The sequence below is a fragment of the Falco peregrinus genome, chromosome 7, assembly GCF_023634155.1.
Source record: "Falco peregrinus isolate bFalPer1 chromosome 7, bFalPer1.pri, whole genome shotgun sequence".
NCBI lineage: Eukaryota > Metazoa > Chordata > Aves > Falconiformes > Falconidae > Falco > Falco peregrinus.
In genome coordinates this window covers 70,580,795-70,599,800 of record NC_073727.1, presented here as the reverse complement: position 1 = coordinate 70,599,800, position 19,006 = coordinate 70,580,795, and the positions used below count along the sequence as shown (strand labels likewise).

The 19,006-nt window shown below is 34.3% G+C and overlaps 1 protein-coding gene across 1 annotated transcript in view; it reads left to right on the top strand.

Annotated features, from left to right (window-relative positions):
- The window catches only part of CSMD1 (CUB and Sushi multiple domains 1), a 1,203,943-nt gene that overhangs the window by 1,003,440 nt on the left and 181,497 nt on the right, over positions 1 to 19,006 (top strand). The window contains exons 31-36 of the mRNA XM_013299736.3: positions 1,750 to 1,866; positions 5,217 to 5,330; positions 7,227 to 7,322; positions 15,528 to 15,731; positions 16,840 to 16,964; positions 17,598 to 17,694. Of these exons, the coding sequence (XP_013155190.2) occupies positions 1,750 to 1,866; positions 5,217 to 5,330; positions 7,227 to 7,322; positions 15,528 to 15,731; positions 16,840 to 16,964; positions 17,598 to 17,694 (753 nt within the window). The remainder of the gene's footprint in view (positions 1 to 1,749; positions 1,867 to 5,216; positions 5,331 to 7,226; positions 7,323 to 15,527; positions 15,732 to 16,839; positions 16,965 to 17,597; positions 17,695 to 19,006) is intronic.

Genomic DNA, 19,006 nt, shown 5'->3' with positions numbered 1-19,006 from the left:
TCATCTCAGCCACATAATCCTACTCAGCCTACTGATAGATTAAATTTCTCATCTTCTATTATTACTTTGGATTTTTGAATAATTCATATAAGCAGCTAAGAAAACCCACAGATTTGTAGTATTACTTGCTGCTTGTATAAGGAAGTTAAACTTGTAGAGATATTACAGGTGTGATTTTAAAGCCCAGGTGTGCTCCACAAAGGCAGATGGGCCAGGAGCCAAGGGTGACCAAAGCAGGTGCTGTGCCCTCACTCACTAGGCACAGTCCTGCAGCACATGAGCTGATGACAGCCAGAAGCTGATAACCTCGGACCAATGAGCTTGTTGTTCACCTGGACCCCAGGTCCTTCTCCTCAGAGCTACTTTCCAGGCAGTTGCTAAAATGTAATCTGCTATATGTAAGACTCCCAGAGTGGAATAATGTTGGTTTACTCTGTTCCTTATAGTAGAAAGTAATTTTTTAGATTATGCAATGATCTTTTCCTGGCTTAAAACCAGAAATAATGTGACTATTCTATTTTTTTATAATTTAATTTACCTATTCATGTATTTTTAAAACAATTTCATTATTGGCTTCTTGGGTGAGGTAACATTGTACAACAATCTTTTGTTCTTACAAAATCCATAGTTTTTAGTAGTGTTTGATGAAATCATTTGACACAAAAAAAGAGCACTGCATTGCATATAACTAATGTAATTTTTGTGACTTACATTTTAATGAAGATTTTAATAGAAGATAAGCTTTTACATTAGTTCTCAAAAGTTGAGAAGAGTGACAGCAATAATTTGTTTTCAATGTATAGAACTGTATTTACTCAAAATCCAACACAAGCAGGTATTTTAACTTGACGATAGCCCCACCTTATGTTTTCTGTTTCTCCAAAAGCACATATCTTTTTCATCCATTCCCTGCTTTGGCTTTTCCTGAGAAATCCTTGAAACCCAAACTTTCTATGATGTAATACTTTCAGTTATAATTGGCAAATCCAGCAGTCCTTTAGCATGTTGCATTTATTGTCCACACATAGAAGGCAAATACCATATGTATGTTGTTACTTTTTTTTCTGATGATACAGGCAGAATTGCTACTTACATAATACCTGGCTAATCTTGAAGGTTGGGGGTCCACTGTCTTTAAATATCCCTTCTAACTTCCCTAGCTGTAAAAAGTTATCTTACTCTTTCCGTTCTGTTTTATATACATATATGCATAATCTTTATGCTCTTTTGATAATCATCTAGAAAGGAGTGAAAAGCAAAGCAATTCAATCATACACTCACAAAGCAGAATCCATGGCATTCTGTGCAGGGTACTGTTAACGTATCTATGCATTCCTCTGAGACCCAAGATAATTGTGTTATGCTATTTATTTATGCAGTACCATATTTTTTTTGGAGCATTTTTTTTACATGGATGCATACATAGATACAGATATATATATCCAAATAAAAGAAAAAAAAATCACCTAAATTCTGTGTTTACAGTTTATTTCAACTAAATAATTTATACTTTCACTTCTGTATGAATACTTGTAGTCAAGTAAAACTCACATATACTTTAATTTTGAAGAAATTTTAATAAAAATTATATGCTGAGAAAGAACCATTAGATATGTCGTTATTGGAAAGCCAAAAAAAAAAGCAAAAGCACTGACCTGTCACTTTGTAATCTTTAGATTTTCATTTTCAGACTGAACTAATACAACTGTAGTTAATATAACATGGGGTTTTTTTCTGTTTTGTTTCCAGCACCATGTGGAGGGCACTATACTGGATCAGAGGGAGTGGTTTTATCACCAAGTTATCCTCATAATTACACTGCTGGACAGACTTGCCTTTATTCAATAACTGTACCTAAAGAATTTGGTAAGAATTTCTTCTACTGATTTATCAATCGTTAAGCATTGTTCTGTTGTTCAAATGTCCTTCATGTGCAATAGTGACCTTAGATTTTCAATATATTGCAAATTGCTTATCAAAAATAAATGTATCCTTGACATGGAAAACCATTATAGGGTTCTGACCTTTTACTTCTCCCTAGAGTAATCAATGGACTTCAGCTAAGCCATCTGTGTCTGCTATCCAAGCTTATCCTAAACACTTTCAGTGATTACATCATTCATCACAGGATAATCATTCATTCAGGCTTCCTGCAAAGTAAAATCAGTTGTCAAAGATCAAGCATCAAGTGTTCTCTTATGTTTTAACTTTGTTTTTCATGTTTTAACAAGGGCAAGATGAGTAGGATTATATTTAACAAGTATAGTGGAGGAAAAGAAAGCAATTTTACATAAAAGTACCAGAAATGTTTTTGAAAAATCACAAAACTAATCATTTCAATGTGTCAAAATACTGGGACAAAATCTCTAAAATTTGTACAATTGTATGCAGGGCATGATTTTCTGCAAAGCACATCTCTTTAATTCAAGTCTAGACAAACAGCAATAAGATCCATTTTGCTACTTACTAAAAGACTGAATGCGCAGCAACTTTAGTGTGTTTGGTACTTTCTATATGCCATGAAACCTGTAAGGTCTAACCAGCTTTTTCACCAAGGAATTTTGAAAGCTGCTTGCAGAAGTAGTTAGAAGTTTACATGTTGAGAGTTCGGGAAAAGTTTTACACCTGCTAATAATAATTCATAATGTAATTCTAGTACTGAACTCTTAATGATGATGATAAAGATTAGTAATTATTATTATCATTTGAGAACAGCTTAGTGGTTTTGTTCACAGCTTTATAGTAAGAAAATCATTAATTCAATTTTCATCATTTTAGAAAGTTCGTACTTACACTTCAGAAACTTTTTTTCAGAAACAAACCCTAAACATTTGCACAGTAGATACTTGCAAGAAATATGCTTATATAATTATTAAATAAAGTATATTATAATTAGTTATTGCCCTTTTCTTAAAAAAATATCATATGAAAGTTATCAGTGTTGTTGGGGTGGGAGTAACACAAATCTTTGAGATTTGTACTATAGCGAAGTTTAAAAGTACTCTGTATTGTTTATTATATTTTTTACTTTTCTACAAGAAAAAGTGAGATTTGATAGGATGTAATTTTTTTTGCCTGCAATTGTACAGAATGCAAAAAAATAACCAGTAAAATAAGAAAGTGGCTGCAGCTTACAGAAAGGATCCATCAAATTGTTTAGAGTGATTAGATCCTGAAGACAGTAGATACAGTGAAATGCTATTGAAGCTTTACAGAAAGGTACATTTATCCAATTAGAGGTTTTATTAAATACTGTTCACTAGAAGTCCTGACTGAGAACATGCAAAGTATCTCTGGGCCCATAACAGTTGTTGTGAAATTCTTTAATTACATTGTGTTTAACTTTGTTAATTAGTGTATTGAATAATTGGATATTGTCATACTTTAGAAGATTTTATTAAATAATGCTCAAAATTTCATATTTTGCCATATGCTATATAAAACTTTTGCAACCTTTTCACCAAGTATCTAAACAAATATTTTTATTCTTATTTGTTAGAAAAACTGACAAAAAATAGTAGGATCTATAGCTAACATTTACAATGCTTGGCAACTATGTGATAAATGATTTCTGTATACTGGATCTCCTGATGGTCTTGACTTGAAGAGGGCCTGACAGAAAAGTTACGTGAATGTACTGGTCATAGACACAACTTAGAACCAGTCCTTTTTCAATTTTGATTTTGATTTTTTTTTTTTTAATTTTGAAAGACATTTTTAGTGGTTCTAATAGGTTTAAGGATTGAAGAACACTGCAATAACTTTACTTCTAGTTGATAATAGTTGAGTTAAGGATGCCCTTGCAGCAATGAGGACTAACTGCACAGTGGGCTGCCTTAGCAAGGATGTAGCCTGCAAGTTGAAAGAAGGTAGTTTCCCTCTTTGTAGCCTTCATGAAGTAGAATCTGGAAAGTATGTCTAAGGTTTTGTGCTTCCAAATTACAAGGCACAGATTGCTAAGTTAGAACAAGCCCAACAGAGAGCCAGCAAGATGATCAGGACACTGAAGCACTGTACTTCAACTGAAAAGTTGAAGGAAGTTCAGCCTGGAGAAGATAAGTGGAGGACCCTTCCTTCCAGAAGCACGCAGTAAGAGAACAAGTGGCAGTAGTCACAAGCTGTAGCACAACAAATTCCAACTGGACATAAGGAAAGCATTCTTCACCATGACAGCAATTATGTACAGGTAGCTGGAAGAAGAGTTTTTCTGCTTTTGAAAATTTGCCCAGAAAAAAACATAAGCAGCCTAGTCTAACTTCGAAGTTAACACTGTTTTTAAAAATCAGGAGATTGGACTACACTTTTGTTTTGTTCTTTTTTTTTAAAAAAAAAAAACTTCAAAAGATTAAGAACTTTACAAGAAATTGGAAAATATAATCTGTACAGAATTTGGATAGCATTGAAGAGCTGTGATTTCTATACAGAATCTGGAATAGGTATAGTTTTAAAACAGATTCCTCCCTGGTCAATAAAATATGGGTGGCCAGTGATGATGTCATGTATTTATTGACTTAATTTTATTGGGTTTTTTACTTCATGTTTTTATTGCTATCTGATATTTGAATCCAGTGAACCATTTGATATTTACTAGTGAGATGTATAAATGGTTCATTTTTTTAATACACTTTAAATTAGTTACAGCTGAAGTGCAAATTAAGTGTAGCAATATGTCAAAACCAGTAGCACATTGGTTTTTTTAGTATTTGATCAGGTTTTATATTCTTTCTGATAAAATAAGTACTAATAGAGAGTTACAAAAATAGCCAAATCAATAAATTCTAAACAACTTTCTCAGATTAAAGCTGGATGAGCAACTAATCATATGACAATATATGCTCCTTAATAGTCGCTAAGATTGGTAATGAAATTTGATAAAAAACTTTCCCTTTTAGATATTCCATTTTCTTGTTCTCATAGATAACTGCGATAAGGGAAAAAAAATAAATCTTGATTGACTGGAGATCACACTTTTGGGGTGATTGGGTGACATTTTTTAAAAAATTAAAAATACAAAATAATGAAAAGCACATCAGGTTCTTGTGCTTACTGCAGCTGTTTTATCATGGTAGACAACAAATTAGCTTGGAAAGGATTCATGCAGGAACCCACTGCTAACTAAGAAAAGCAAAAGATCTCATTAAATTTGTTTTTAAAGTCTAGGTTCTTGTTTTATCTTCTCTCTTTTTTAATTCCCCCACCCCTTCTCTCTCATGTAGTTGTGTTTGGACAATTTGCCTATTTTCAGACAACTTTGAATGATGTGGCAGAATTGTTTGATGGAGAAAACTCTCAGGCTAGACTTCTTAGTTCACTGTCTGGATCCCACTCAGGTAGGTAATAAAGAAAACAAGTATACATTTCTTACACAGCTCAGTATGGAAAAAATAAATCAGGAGAATGTTATGAATTTCATTTGGAAATACAATAATAAAATCATCGGAACATGATGCCAAGGGAAATGGAAGACCGTTCTAAGTCTTTGAATCAAGACCTTCATCTGGAAACATATGGTTTGGGCAAGAACTGATCACTGGGATGAGTGCAGGAATAATTTAATGAAATTCTCAGATCTTTATGTAAGAGGGAGGATTGGATGGTATAATTATCTTCTCTGCCCCTGAACTCTGAAATACACATCTACATTTTCTGAATGTCTAATTTAAACACAAATTACTTGTATTCACAAAATGCAATTATCTGTATGCAAACATACTCTTAGACTAAAAGCAGGCCAGCTGTTGCATTCAGGTAGCTATAGCAAAATGTTGACCCTGTGAAATCATAATTAAACTTACATGGATTTAAACATAGCCAGAATTTCAAGTATATGTATATATAATTACTATGTTCATCTCAAGTGGATAATATATAAATTTATTTCTGCAGCTATGAATGTGTTTTGTCATACAATCCTAGTACTTAGAGGATTTTATATGAGTTTAAGATTTTTGCAGTCCAGGTCTTTCAATGGCTTCTTGGTGTTCACTTTGAATTATTGGAGAGGTATTTGATATTAAAAGAATGTAACATATCTATTTGATATACAGAAAACATTTTATTAGTTGAAAAATTCAGCTCATCATTTTCCTCTGGTGAATCCTAGATAATTGTGTCATAATTAAGAGTTCACAAATTAAATTAATATTTTTTAAAATTATTGGCAGGAGTTCTGGAACAAAACATTTTCTTGTTAATGTTTAAATTTAAGAGACAACTCATCTAAACAACTAATTTTACTGCATCAAACATAAAAAAGTTGAAACTACTGTCTGTTTTCACAGCAGACATTGGGAAATAATTGAAGGGAATTTAAACTTGCGATTTTTACTCATTACTTATATCTGATTTACATAGGTTTAGGATAGGATTCTGTTACACAGAATCAATAGTTACAATAATATAAACCTAATCTAAGTGAAAGAATTATAAATCCTATTCACCCAGTTACCTGTGATATTTTAAATTAGTGCACTATCATTCATTTCAGTAGAATTTCCTTAAATATGGATTGATATAATCCGATGAGAATAAAAACAGTTGCCAAATGGAGTGGCATCCTTGCAGTGTAAAAGTACTGTAATGTCTGTGGTGATTCATTGCTGAACTTCTATCATACTGTAGACAGATATTTCAGGAAAGGAGATAAAGTATATTAATCATTATTATTAATGTTCAAGTCAATATATAAAGTATGAAATGGTATTAGAAAGTTAATAATGTAATTAATGTGTGACCATATCTTTTATTGAAGCAACTACATAAAACAAGTCATGGATCCACTCTCTACATTTCAGTTTTTGTCTTGAAATGGTAAACATCACATGAAGATCACCTGTGGTGTGTTTTCAAACACTTTTAATCACTTAATGTGTTTTGCAATTTGCAAGGCAAGGTAAAGCTCTCAGTCACAAAGAGAAGTTAACCAAAAATTCTAATGAATTTGGCCCCAGATGGCAGGTAGGGTTCCTCAGACAAGTAGTTTATTGGAGTTCTAGTTCCAACAGCTGCAGTAAATGTCAGAAAACTTGTTGTTGAATCATGAAGTCTTTTTATTCTGACAAGTTTTCAAACCTCCAATGGAAAATTTAATTTCACGCAGTTATTTGTTTTCTTTACCTATAAAAGAAAACAAAAAACCTATGTATTTTAACAGTATATTTGATTACATTCTAAAGAGTTAAAACTGTTGTTTGTTTTGCATATTTATTTTCTGTTTTTATTTGTAGGAGAGACATTGCCTTTGGCTACATCTAATCAAATTCTTCTGCGATTCAGTGCCAAGAGTGGGGCAACAGCCAGGGGGTTCCACTTCGTATACCAAGGTACACATGACTGCTTTTGAAGGAAGACACTGGTGCCAGTCTCACACAGTGTATTATTTTGAATTCTTCTTAGGTCTTAAAATATTTCTGTAAATATAGGTATAGTCTTAACCTTTCTTCAACAGTCAGGGACTTCTCCTAATAGTAGACTGGCTTCATAACTCCAGTTGCCTCCAGTGAATCCTATTTGCCCCCATGGACCTGAATATGTCCAGCCTCTCTCAGCAGTCTGTAGTCTGTTGCTCCCTTACTGCTGAATGTTCATGTCCTCCTTAGACTGTAAAAGTGTGTAGTGACAACTGTGAAGGCAAGGTAAAAAGGACATTTAATATTTTTTTAAAATACTTTTAAAATATTTTCTGCATAATTTGTCATTAGATTGTCCACATATCCCACCATCCCCCACAATGCATGAACATACCCACATAGATTTTGAACTTCCCTTTGTAATTAATGTATATGTAGACTCTTTTTCCCTTACATCCCTTGCTAGTCTTTGCTCCATCTGGACTTGGTCTTTCCCAATTTTTATTTCTATGTAGCTAACCAATGCTGTCATACTCATGATATATTACCTGTCCTCATCTCCACTGATGGTATGTCCCCTTTGTGTGTTTAAATTGCTGAAATGCTCCTGGTCTAGCCCTTTCTCCCCAAATTCCCAGTCTTCCCTCACAATGGGATAATTTCTTCCAGGGCTCTCAAATCTCACTCAAAAATTCACCGGTATCGTCCTTCATGCTTGCTCCTTAGGAGAGTCTATGTACCAACTTCATGAAGATGTCAAAGTCTGCTCACCTTAGTTCTAACCTTCTGCCCATTCCTCAGCTTCATCTTGTGGTACTTATAGCCCAAGCTGGCATCTATATCAACATCACAAACGACTCTTCCCTGTTTGTGAGCAGTTTGCCACATTGTAGCTATGTAATTATCTCATAGAAATGTCTATTAAATCTACCCAGTGTTCTGCTTGACTAAAATGAGTAGGGACAAGACCACAGAACTTTCTTTTCTAAACACACAGTGACTGTTATATTCAGTTTCGAGGAAAAGGAGATACACATCTTTATTTTGTATTGAGTTGGATTAAGTTGCTGGACTGCCATGGACCAGAAGAGGTGTATATTTAATCTCTGTTAAAAGCCACGTTTCCCTGACATGAAGTGAAAACATGCCACCAAGCAGCATTTCAAGTAGGCATTGGAAATACACCCAGAATTGCTAGCTGCATTTTGGAATTCAATAAATCGGTAAAAATAAAATCAGTAGATTTCTTACACAGTATCAACATTCCAACAATTCATGATTACTATTCAGGCACTATAATGACACAGAAAATGGGTCTTGTGCTTCTGGTGAAGAAATATTAAGTTACCTGAAACAGATATTAAAAATTAAATGAAAGATTTCTTACTTTTATACTTAATTGTACACTAAAAATCTATTTTATACTTACCTTTTGCCCCATCTAATTACAGTTACGATATGAAAGTGATCATTTTCTAACAAAAACAATAAAATAATATATTTTGGGATTTGTTCTGTACTGACAATTAATGACTTAAGGGAGTACAGCAGAAGAGATATTATGAGAATCTTTGTTACATTCACCTGAAGTCTTTAGAAGTGCTGTTCATTTCAGCTTTCTGGAGACATACAGAAAAAATAAAAATAAAGAAAATATTTTCAAGTACTTAAGAAAATCTCAGTTCTGGATATCTATAGGCAGCATAGTGTCAAAACAATATAAATATGCTTTAACATGTTTTTACTGCCTACAGTTTCAGAGTTAGTTAGACTAAGGTTAGCTTGGATTTTGCATCGCTTTTCCTCAGTGTAACAGCACAAAGAGAGGGTAGAAGAGCTGAAGACATTTTCAGGCTTACCTCATGAATATCTGTAGCTCAGCTCAAGGTTTTGGAGAGTTTGCTTAATTGTATTAGTATTGCTCAGTAGTCGCAGCTGGTGTTTCAAGAGGTTTTGTTCAGGCTGCTAAGACATTCTGTCTTCTTGGAAAGCTTGGAGGGAAAATTGGCATGGCAGAGACCATGAGGCAGTTTCAGTATTGAATGGTGGGTGGCAGATGTGTGACTTGCAGGTCTCTTCATGACACAACTGAACTTGGAGGTATTACATGCATGTCTGCACGCTGCAGCTGAAATGCAAGGATGAGACAGCATGCCCAAGTCTGATAATGTGCTGCTAGGCAGTTTTGTACACTAAGCTGATCCATGTGTCTTGGAGAATGCAGTCTGGTGACACGTGTAGCAGTGCTTACAGGTTCATTACCTGTACAGGCAACAAACGTAGTCCCCAGGGGGCTTCAGAGCATTTCACTGAAGGTATTGCATGCGTACCCAATGAGCTTAATGAGACAGTCATTAAACACTGTGGTTTATTGTATACTAGCTTTTCCTTTTCAGCTTTACTAAACTGAAGTGTAAAAGTAGTTTTGGATATTTTTAAGTAATATTATCAAGATTCTTTTCAAAATAATTATTTGGTGGAGGTTTTTTTGTTGGAGCACAGTCATGGTTAGACACAGCAAATTAATGGAAAGAACCATCTCACCTCAAGAATATTTCCATAGTTGTAAGGAGCTTGTTAGGACTGTTCAAACTCCTGGATGATGTTTTTAAGCCTTCTTACTTCTATGTTAATAGAAAAATACCACCATGACTACACAGTCTGCTTTGTAAACATCAAAAACATTACTTGTTTTAAATTTATGATGCACAAGTAATCAGAAAAGAGGGGGAGTATAAAATTCTGGAATTAGGAAACAGCTTTCAGTATCTGAGTTCTTATAATCCATTTGCATATGAATGACACCTATCTGTCTTTCATATGCCTAAAGTGTTTAGATATTTTTGCTGCTTTTAAAGAATTCATATTGATACAAAACCTCAATACTGTTAGCTGCATGTATATACATACACACACACACATATTGCTGTTGAACAGTAAGTCTCCAGGTGAGGATAATGATATGCCTCATTTCAGTCATTTCTTTGGACTACATTTACTTTCAAAATGTAAGAAATAGATTTATTTTTTTTTTTAAATGAGAAATGTTCTCTACAGCAGTAGAAAATGGGTCAAGCCAGAGCCACTTTGTCTCAGGAGAATCATGAAGCTATTTGAATATCTAGCTTTTAAAATATATTTTAAAATATATTTTAGAGCTTTATTTAATACACACTTGTATGTATACATATATTAGTTAATGAGTTAGTGGTGTTTAGTAAGCTGTATCATTTTGAGTTTTTCTCTCTTCTTTTGAAGCATGTGATCATATTTCAAAATACTGCCTCTTGCTACCCTTATAAACACTCCAGAGAATAACATCCATGCTAAAATTGAACACAGTAATCCGGTCTGCAAAGTCAATCATTTTATTTATCACCCTCTATTGCAGGTGGAGCTTCTTTCCTGTTCCCTTTTCCACTGGGCTGATCTCAATTTTGTTTCACAGCAGTATGAGACATTTACTAAAAGATGGAGGATAATTACTATAGAAAATGAAATGTCTCTTTGATACTGCTTGAGAAGTCTAGGTTGCTGACACTATAGGCAAAAGCTAGAAGGAAGGCTAGAGGGGAAAAGAAAGTTACTGCTTGCATTATTTCACATTCTTGTGTGAGCAAGCAACAGATAAGGTTTGTAGCTTTTGATTCAGATTTGATGGCTTTTGTAATGCCATTTTCTAAAAAGCTTTATAGATGCATGTCATCTGTGCCTTCATTTCTTTTTCTCAGATGACAATATTTCCTTGTATTTCATACAAAAGGTAAAGGGTATCTTTATTATCAGACTGATTGAATTTCCAGTCACTCAGAATATTAGTGTCAGGTATGTTGAAATATGTTAGGAACCATCATATTTAAGAAGATTGGGAATTATATTTTTTCAGGTTTATCTTACCCTTGTTTTCCTACTGTGATATCACTTAAGAAACAGTAGTATATGTTTGTATATAGCTGAGGCTACAGCAGTACAAAGTTCTTTCCCTAAAAAGCAAAGTAATGACCTTTTCACCACCCAAAAATTGACAGGTTTTTACTGTTTGTCTTCCTATTCTTCCCTTGATCTACCATACAAATTGGTATGAAATGGTTATGAGGTCAAATGAGATTTTAAAGGGGACTAGTAAGAAAGTTAGTATACTGAGATGAGGAAGAACTGTGAAAGAAAGGCAAAGGGAACCAAGAATAAAAGAGGAATGTGACTTTAACAATTAAGTTGATCTAATCTGCAGCAAGAAAAAAAAACAATGTCCAGACGCTTACTGCTGATGTAACTAGTATTATTTTCCATATGTGTTACCATGAAACATTATGTCCTAGTTTACAACAGGCTTCCTAGAGAAGTGGTCAGTGCCCCAAGCCTGTCAATGTTGAAGAGGCATTTGGACAATGCCCTTAACACGCTTTAACTTGGTCAGCCCTGAACTGCTCAGGGACTTGGACTAGAAGACCATTGTAGGACCCTTCCTACTGAAATAGTCAGTTGGTGTAGGGGCACTTCAGCTGGGCTTTCAGCCATGTCACCTTTTAGACACACACACCTGTTTTCCTAATTTTTTAATGGAGTTTTGAAACAGTACTGCATTTTGCCATGTATTACTTAAATCAAAATTCTATTTTAAGCACTATGGGATTAACTCACTTTGTTTTTATGTCTGGCTTGCATTACATTTATTCTTAAGCCAGTTCTTAAAACAGGAGAAAAAGGCATTAGAAAAATTATGCCTCTTATATTGAATGGCATGGTTTATTTGTGCATCTTTAGCATTTCTTATGTTGCTGTAACCATTGATAGAGTATTAGTAAAAACTGTGAAAAACTGAGAAAAATGTCTATTTAAACATGACATTGGGTGTTTCCTGCTAACAACAGAATAATCTGACACAACTTTAGCCATGGCTGTTTGTGGCTGCCATGGCAGTTTACTGGCTGCTGCTTTCAGTAAAATGGCAGATTTCAGTCTCAAAATGAAGCACATAGCAGTACCACTGTTGGACTAATTTAAGAGTGTTAGTAAATTGCCCTGACATTTGCCATAATGGCAGAGATAGCTAGCTCATAGGAAAAAAAAATCATAAGGCAATTTTATAATTAACCCAGATGATTTGACATCCTTTGTTGAGAGGTACTGAAAATGCTAATTACACGAAAAATTCTGGATTACAAATGCATGTATGCAAATTGCCAGCTATGATTACTGACAGTTATAGGATATTCTTTAATATGCTTCTTAAAAAAGGGCCTTTACCTTTGCACAGCTGTTTTACTGATTCACCAGATGTGGACTCCAGGTGAGGGTTAGAGAATCTGGGCAAAGATTTTCTTCTGAAACTTAGTTCCTTTTGAGGAAGTGGATGAAAAATAGAGAAAGCTAGTATTCCCAGAAAAGGCTGAGCAAGAGTTTCTTCCACAAAATGAATTAAAAATACTCCAGGAGTGATGCTGATATTTTCACTAAGGTCATATAGCCTCTTAGGAACACAGGTGAGGTTTTAGGCACATGGAAAGGTTCAACTAGCAGGGGCTTTAGTGATGACTTGTGTGGGAGGAGGTCATGAGCTACCAGACACAGACAGCTTCATCTGAAGCTGGTATGAACAACCTCTCACATGCCACAACTTCTACCAGCCAGAGCAGCATGCAGTGCCTCTTCTCAAAGATATTTGAGGCGACAACTGCTTATGGCCAGAGGTGTTTCTATGGATTAATGTCTAATTATGTGGCAAACCTGTAATTCTGTGCATATGACTGGATATGTGAGCAGCCATCGTTGCCTATTCAGTTGTAAAGTCATTATACAATTAGAAGAAGATGTCTGAATAAAACAGTGGCTGTACAGTAGGCCATTTGATAGAGAAAAAGCTATGAGTCCCAATAAAAGAATGGGGAAAAAAAGAGCAGTCTCGGTCAGTTGAATTGACGTGGCAGGCTGCATCTGGTCTGCAGGTAATGTCAGGAAGAACTGTGACTCTGTGAAATCCTTGAACTGTAGTTTCTTCATTATCCTTCCACAAGTGCTGAACAATTCCCTGCCATGGTTAGAACTGTATGCATTAACAAGTTTCACAGAGTATCTGGGTGATACTGAGGTCCCATTGAAAACTTAATCACAAAATACCATTTATTTGAACAAAGACAGGTGTGTTAAATTTACTGAAAGGGAAGTGGTTTGTTTATACTATGTGAAGTATTTAACCATTTAAAATACTTGAAAAATGCATTTGCTTTTATTTTACTGTATTGTGTAGTTATCATTCCAGGAGTATGTTAGTTACTTCTGACAATTTCTTTCAATCTTGATACCTTTTATAACTTCCTTAAGCTTTCAAGGCTAAAATCTTCTGCAACCATCTAACCACTGATTTAGAAGAAAACAAGTGTTACTGTATCTGTATGACCTTGTCTGAAAATTCAACCCACTGCATATTAATAAAAAGAGCATGCATTGTACTGTTATTGTTAGTACCAGTTATTTCTAAATCTTCTTTAAAAAAGCATTTTTCTGCATTCACTAATACTTGGATAAACTTAACTGTTATTCTCAATAGTGATACAGAAGACTGATAGAACATAATGTTAATGTAATCATAAATGAGAACTTCCAGTGCTCTGATAAAATGTGTTATATATTTCATGCTAAATTTAAGATAGAATTGATGTCAGTTAGTGTTCTGTATCCACCTTGTCAACAAATGTTAACTTCTAGAGCACTTACCAGGACTTAAAACTACTGCACTTTAAATAATTATGATTCTGAAAAGAGCAAATGACAGTATAAGAAATAGGAAAAACATAAAGCTATCAATATCAAAATAAGTATATATAGGCTCCACACACCTTGTCATTTACTTAGTGACTGGGATCGCTGAACAAGTTGGAGGTTGTGGGGTGGGGTGGTGGTGGTGTAGTACAGGTGTGCACATGAATATGTAGAAATCCTGCTCTTCACTTTTAGAAGCCAGGAAAAAAATTAAATGTAAGATTGTAAAATAAAATTAAATATAACTGATTACATTTATACTAGTCTTAAAATAGGTTACTAAGCCAGAAACACTATGTCTGAATATCTGCCAGGAATAAAGTCTAAACCTCTCTACTTTTTTTTTTTTCTTTTCTGTACCATTTTGTATCTTTGTTGATTAAGGAGCAAATGGCAGGCAATTTTCAGGGTGTTACCTATTCATATGTAGATAGGGTGGTCCCCTGAAAGTAATTTTTTAAGAAACCAAACTGATCAAACAAAGCTTTTGAACAGAAAAAAATTTCTTTTGTCACAGAAAAATGGCTTATATTTAATGAGGTTAATTTTAATGTACATTTATTATAGTGTAAAAACATAGATGATATTGCACACAAATTGTAATTCTATAATATTCTCTATAAATATGTATTTTTTAAAAAATTGGCATTTAATAGCTAGCTGCAGAATGAAATGTTGAAAGAACAAGTCTGATACACAAACAACATGCACAATACCAAAAGTCAGAAAGTACAAAAAAATGCCTGTTATAGATAAGTGGTTATAAATAAGAAAGCCAAAGAGAGAATAAACCCATGGGCTTCTAATGAATTTTATTATTTTGTTCTTTCAATGTTGCTTAGTCTTTTAGCTGTTCTTGTATCACATCAGATTTATAAATTCTCAGAAATTATTGGTAAAAATAATTGGTTTTAACTGTAAACACTGAAATAGCCTTGAGGGTACATTATTATCACTCTGTATTCTCTAATATGATAAATGTTTGTATAGTATTACATGGGGTTTATATCTGATTATAGACAGCATAATATTTTTATTGGCTTCTAATGAGAAACTCCTAATGAGAAGCCAAAATTTCTGTATTTAATAAGTAAAATAGGTGATAGGTATAATATCCTGTCATTAAAGAGGACAGCTGAAACACCCACTGGTCCTGTCATGCCCAAGGACCTGCTTCCAAAGCCAATTGCTTCCCAAGCTGCCACAGCACTCGCATGACTGTACATAGTCACAGCCCAAACCCACAATCCAGCTAAAAGCCATTCTTTGAGAATACAGGAGCAGATCAAATAAAAGGAACAATTCCAATTAAGCTCTGTCCTACAAGAAATAATGGTCATTTTTAGTGATCTTTTTATTTTTTACATGATGGCTGTCATTTAGATTTATGGCTCTTTTTTTCTTTCTCTCTTTATGCAGCTGTTCCACGCACAAGTGATACGCAGTGTAGCTCAGTGCCAGAGCCTAGGTATGGAAGGAGAATTGGCTCCGAGTTTTCAGCAGGCTCTGTTGTTCGATTTGAGTGTAGTCCTGGCTATCTGCTACAAGGCTCAAAAGCTATCCGATGTCAGTCTGTACCTAATGCCTTAGCTCAGTGGAATGACACAGTACCAAGCTGTGTAGGTAAGCAATTACATTCAAGTCATCTGTTCTGTCACACATGTCTCTGAATGCGAATTCAGGAACTGTTTGAGAAGACAGTGTTTAACACATATTTTCACTCTCCTTCGATTAATATCAGTCATGCTCAGTTTAAAAGATCAGTTTTCCATATCAAAAAGTATTTGAGCACCAGGTGGCTGCTAGGCAGTATAGTGTGTTATATAATGACAGATGATATGAGCAAGTGTGATGCACATTTTCTTGAACATTCATTATTTTCATGACTCATCTACAACTTGAAGTACAGGACAGAATTTAATTCTCCAGAACTGTCTTTACCTGTTTTATTACACAGTACTTGTATATTTCTATGATGCATAGGATGATGATTTCTTTTTTGAAGTAGAAGCATAGTTTACATTGAATAATGATAGAATTCTGAAGTGTAGATAATTTTCTTCATTCTGTCAACAGACCTGCAATGGGATAATGTTTAGCACTTCAATTTTTATTTTTTTTTTTGGTAAATGTTGGAAGTTTTTCTTCTCTTCCCTCTTTGAATTTATATCCAAAAGTCATTGATAGTCACAGGAATTTATAATTAGAATGTTCTAAAAATAAATGTAGGTGTCCTATTTTTTGTGTATTCTGGTTTTTTTTGTTTAGTTCTGTTTTCTTGAACCTTAAAGAAGCAATTGCATGTACAGTAAAAATATTTAATGTACCACACTGCTTTACCAGCTAGATCCAATATTGGAACTATCTTAGGCTGTGGGTAAGTTCACATGATTTCTGTCAATTATGACTGTTTAATGTTATGTCTTTACAGTTTGTTGTTACTCTCAGGTAAGACATGATTAGGCTGTGCTGCTAAGCTGTTCTAGGCTGCACATACTCAAAATGAAGTTCACTTCTGAATTGTTTATTCATGCAGGTTGTAACTTATGCTTGATATCGTTTGTGTATTTTAGATAACATTGCTTTCTAAGTTCAGTTCATTGCTTCACGTCTATGTGTTTACGCTACAAAAGGGAATTATTATAATTGGTTTAGTAAAATTGTTACTACTTTTTCTGTTCTCTGAAGTGGTTTAGACTTTATAATAATTCATGATAATACTTTCTTTCAGTGCCATGCAGTGGGAATTTTACTGAGCGGAGAGGTACTATTCTTTCACCAGGTTACCCTGAACCTTATGGTAACAGCTTGAATTGTGTGTGGAAAATCATAGTGACTGAGGGATCAGGTATTCAGGCAAGTCTATATTCTGTCAAGTATGGAATATTAAGTACTTTGTGGTTCAGTTTGAGAAGTAATTTTTTATTTCTCTACAAGTGTCAGAAAATAGCAGTTAGTGCAATCATTTTTTGGGGGTACTTGAAGTATCTGTGCTTTTATTTTCTCAGTATGGTTCTTTGATTAGCTTTATTGTATGTTACTTATTTTTACAAGGGGGTATGAATGAGAAATGGTTAACAAGCAGCTTTCTTAACTGTGTAGAATACTGATAGCATGTCCTGGTCCTTCAATCTGGTGTGCAAATACCAGCCCTTTCTAGCTGCCAGAATGTCACTGAGGCACTTGAGAAGTCTGCAACTGTCTGGATTATCTGCTCATTTAGACTTTGAGTAGTTATTTATAATCATGCAACATATGTGCAAAATCAGTTTTACTTACCTAATGTCATATTTTCTAAAAGTTATGACAACTTAAAAAGTGAATGTTAATGTTTTATTTACATTTTTTTCACTCAGTTTTTTTTTCTTTGAATCTGCTTATGTTATTTTCTTTGGGACATGCTCTCTTTTTATTTTGTTGTTTCTAGAACATTTAAAAACACACATGGCTAGTTGGTTTAAAAAGTTTTGTGATGGTGTTTTTTAACAGATACAGGTCATCAGCTTTGCCACTGAACATAATTGGGACTCTCTTGAAATATATGATGGTGGAGATCTGACAGCACCGCGTCTTGGGAGCTTTTCAGGTGAGGATATGACATGATTTAAATATACAGTTCTATATTTAGGTGTGTGAGATGTGTCTGTATGTTTGCTCACACATATAGACAGGGAGTATATCTGTATTGCGTTGTTTGTGATATCATTATGAAACATTCTCATTTTCAGGAGGAAATTTCAGGTGATGTAAATGTGTCAATATTCAAAATCAGAGAGGTTTTCAGAAGAAAATGTAATACCAAAATGTTTAGCTTTGATAAGTGGGATTTAGGAGATAATACTTTAAAAAAAAAAAAAAAAAAAAAAAAAAAAAGCGCACCTTTCTTTTATTTTACCTACTCATCTCATAGAGAAGATACAGTGATATAAATTGGTACTGGCATTCCAGGAGCTTCCTTTGATAGCTTTAACTTAGTTTATCCTTGTTAGCCTCCCTTTCTCAGAAAAAAGATGAAGTATTCAGTATTCATCCAAAGTCACCAGACCTCAGAGCACAAAACAAATGACTACAACTGGGACATAACAAACCATGTAATTCATTGTTTTACATGTACATCAGGCATATATAGTTCTACTCCTTTTCTATGAGACAGTTTCTATAGAAAGAGCATGTTCTATAAACGAAACCAAGAGAAAGAGATAGTTCATATAAGATTAAGTCATGAAAAATATCCTAGATTCATGAGCTCTTATCACAAGCCTGATCTGATTCTGGTGTAGCTAAAGCATTTTGTGGAATTTTGCCACTCTGGTAACTTCACAAACTTTTGAAGTATAAATGTATATTGGATTATGTAGGGAAATGAATGATCAACTGAATAAATTAACTCCCTATTGTTTATTCGGATATTGAATTAAATAATTTGAAGTTACACCTCAAAATTTAAATATTAAAATATGTTGTGAGTTAACTTTAGTAGGCAGCTCAGCCCCACTCAGCTGTTTGCTCACTCCCACACAGTGGGATGGGGTAGAGAATCATAAGGTTAAAAGTGAGACAACTCATGGATTGAGATATAATAGGTAAAGCGAAAGCTTGACATGCAAGCAAAGCAAACCAAAGAATTTATTCACTGCTTCCCATCAACAGGCAGGTGTTCAGCCACATCCAGGACAGCAGGGCTTATGCATAATGGTTGCTTGGGAATAGGAATGCTATAACTGCCAGTATAGGATGCCCTTCCTCTTTTGTCCCACAGTTTTTATTGCTGAGTATGATATCATATGGTATGGGATATCCCTTGAGTCAGTTGTGATCTGCTGTCCCAGCTGTGTCGCCTCCCAACTTCTCATGCACGCCCAGCCTACTCACTGGTGGGACAGTGTGACAAACGGTGG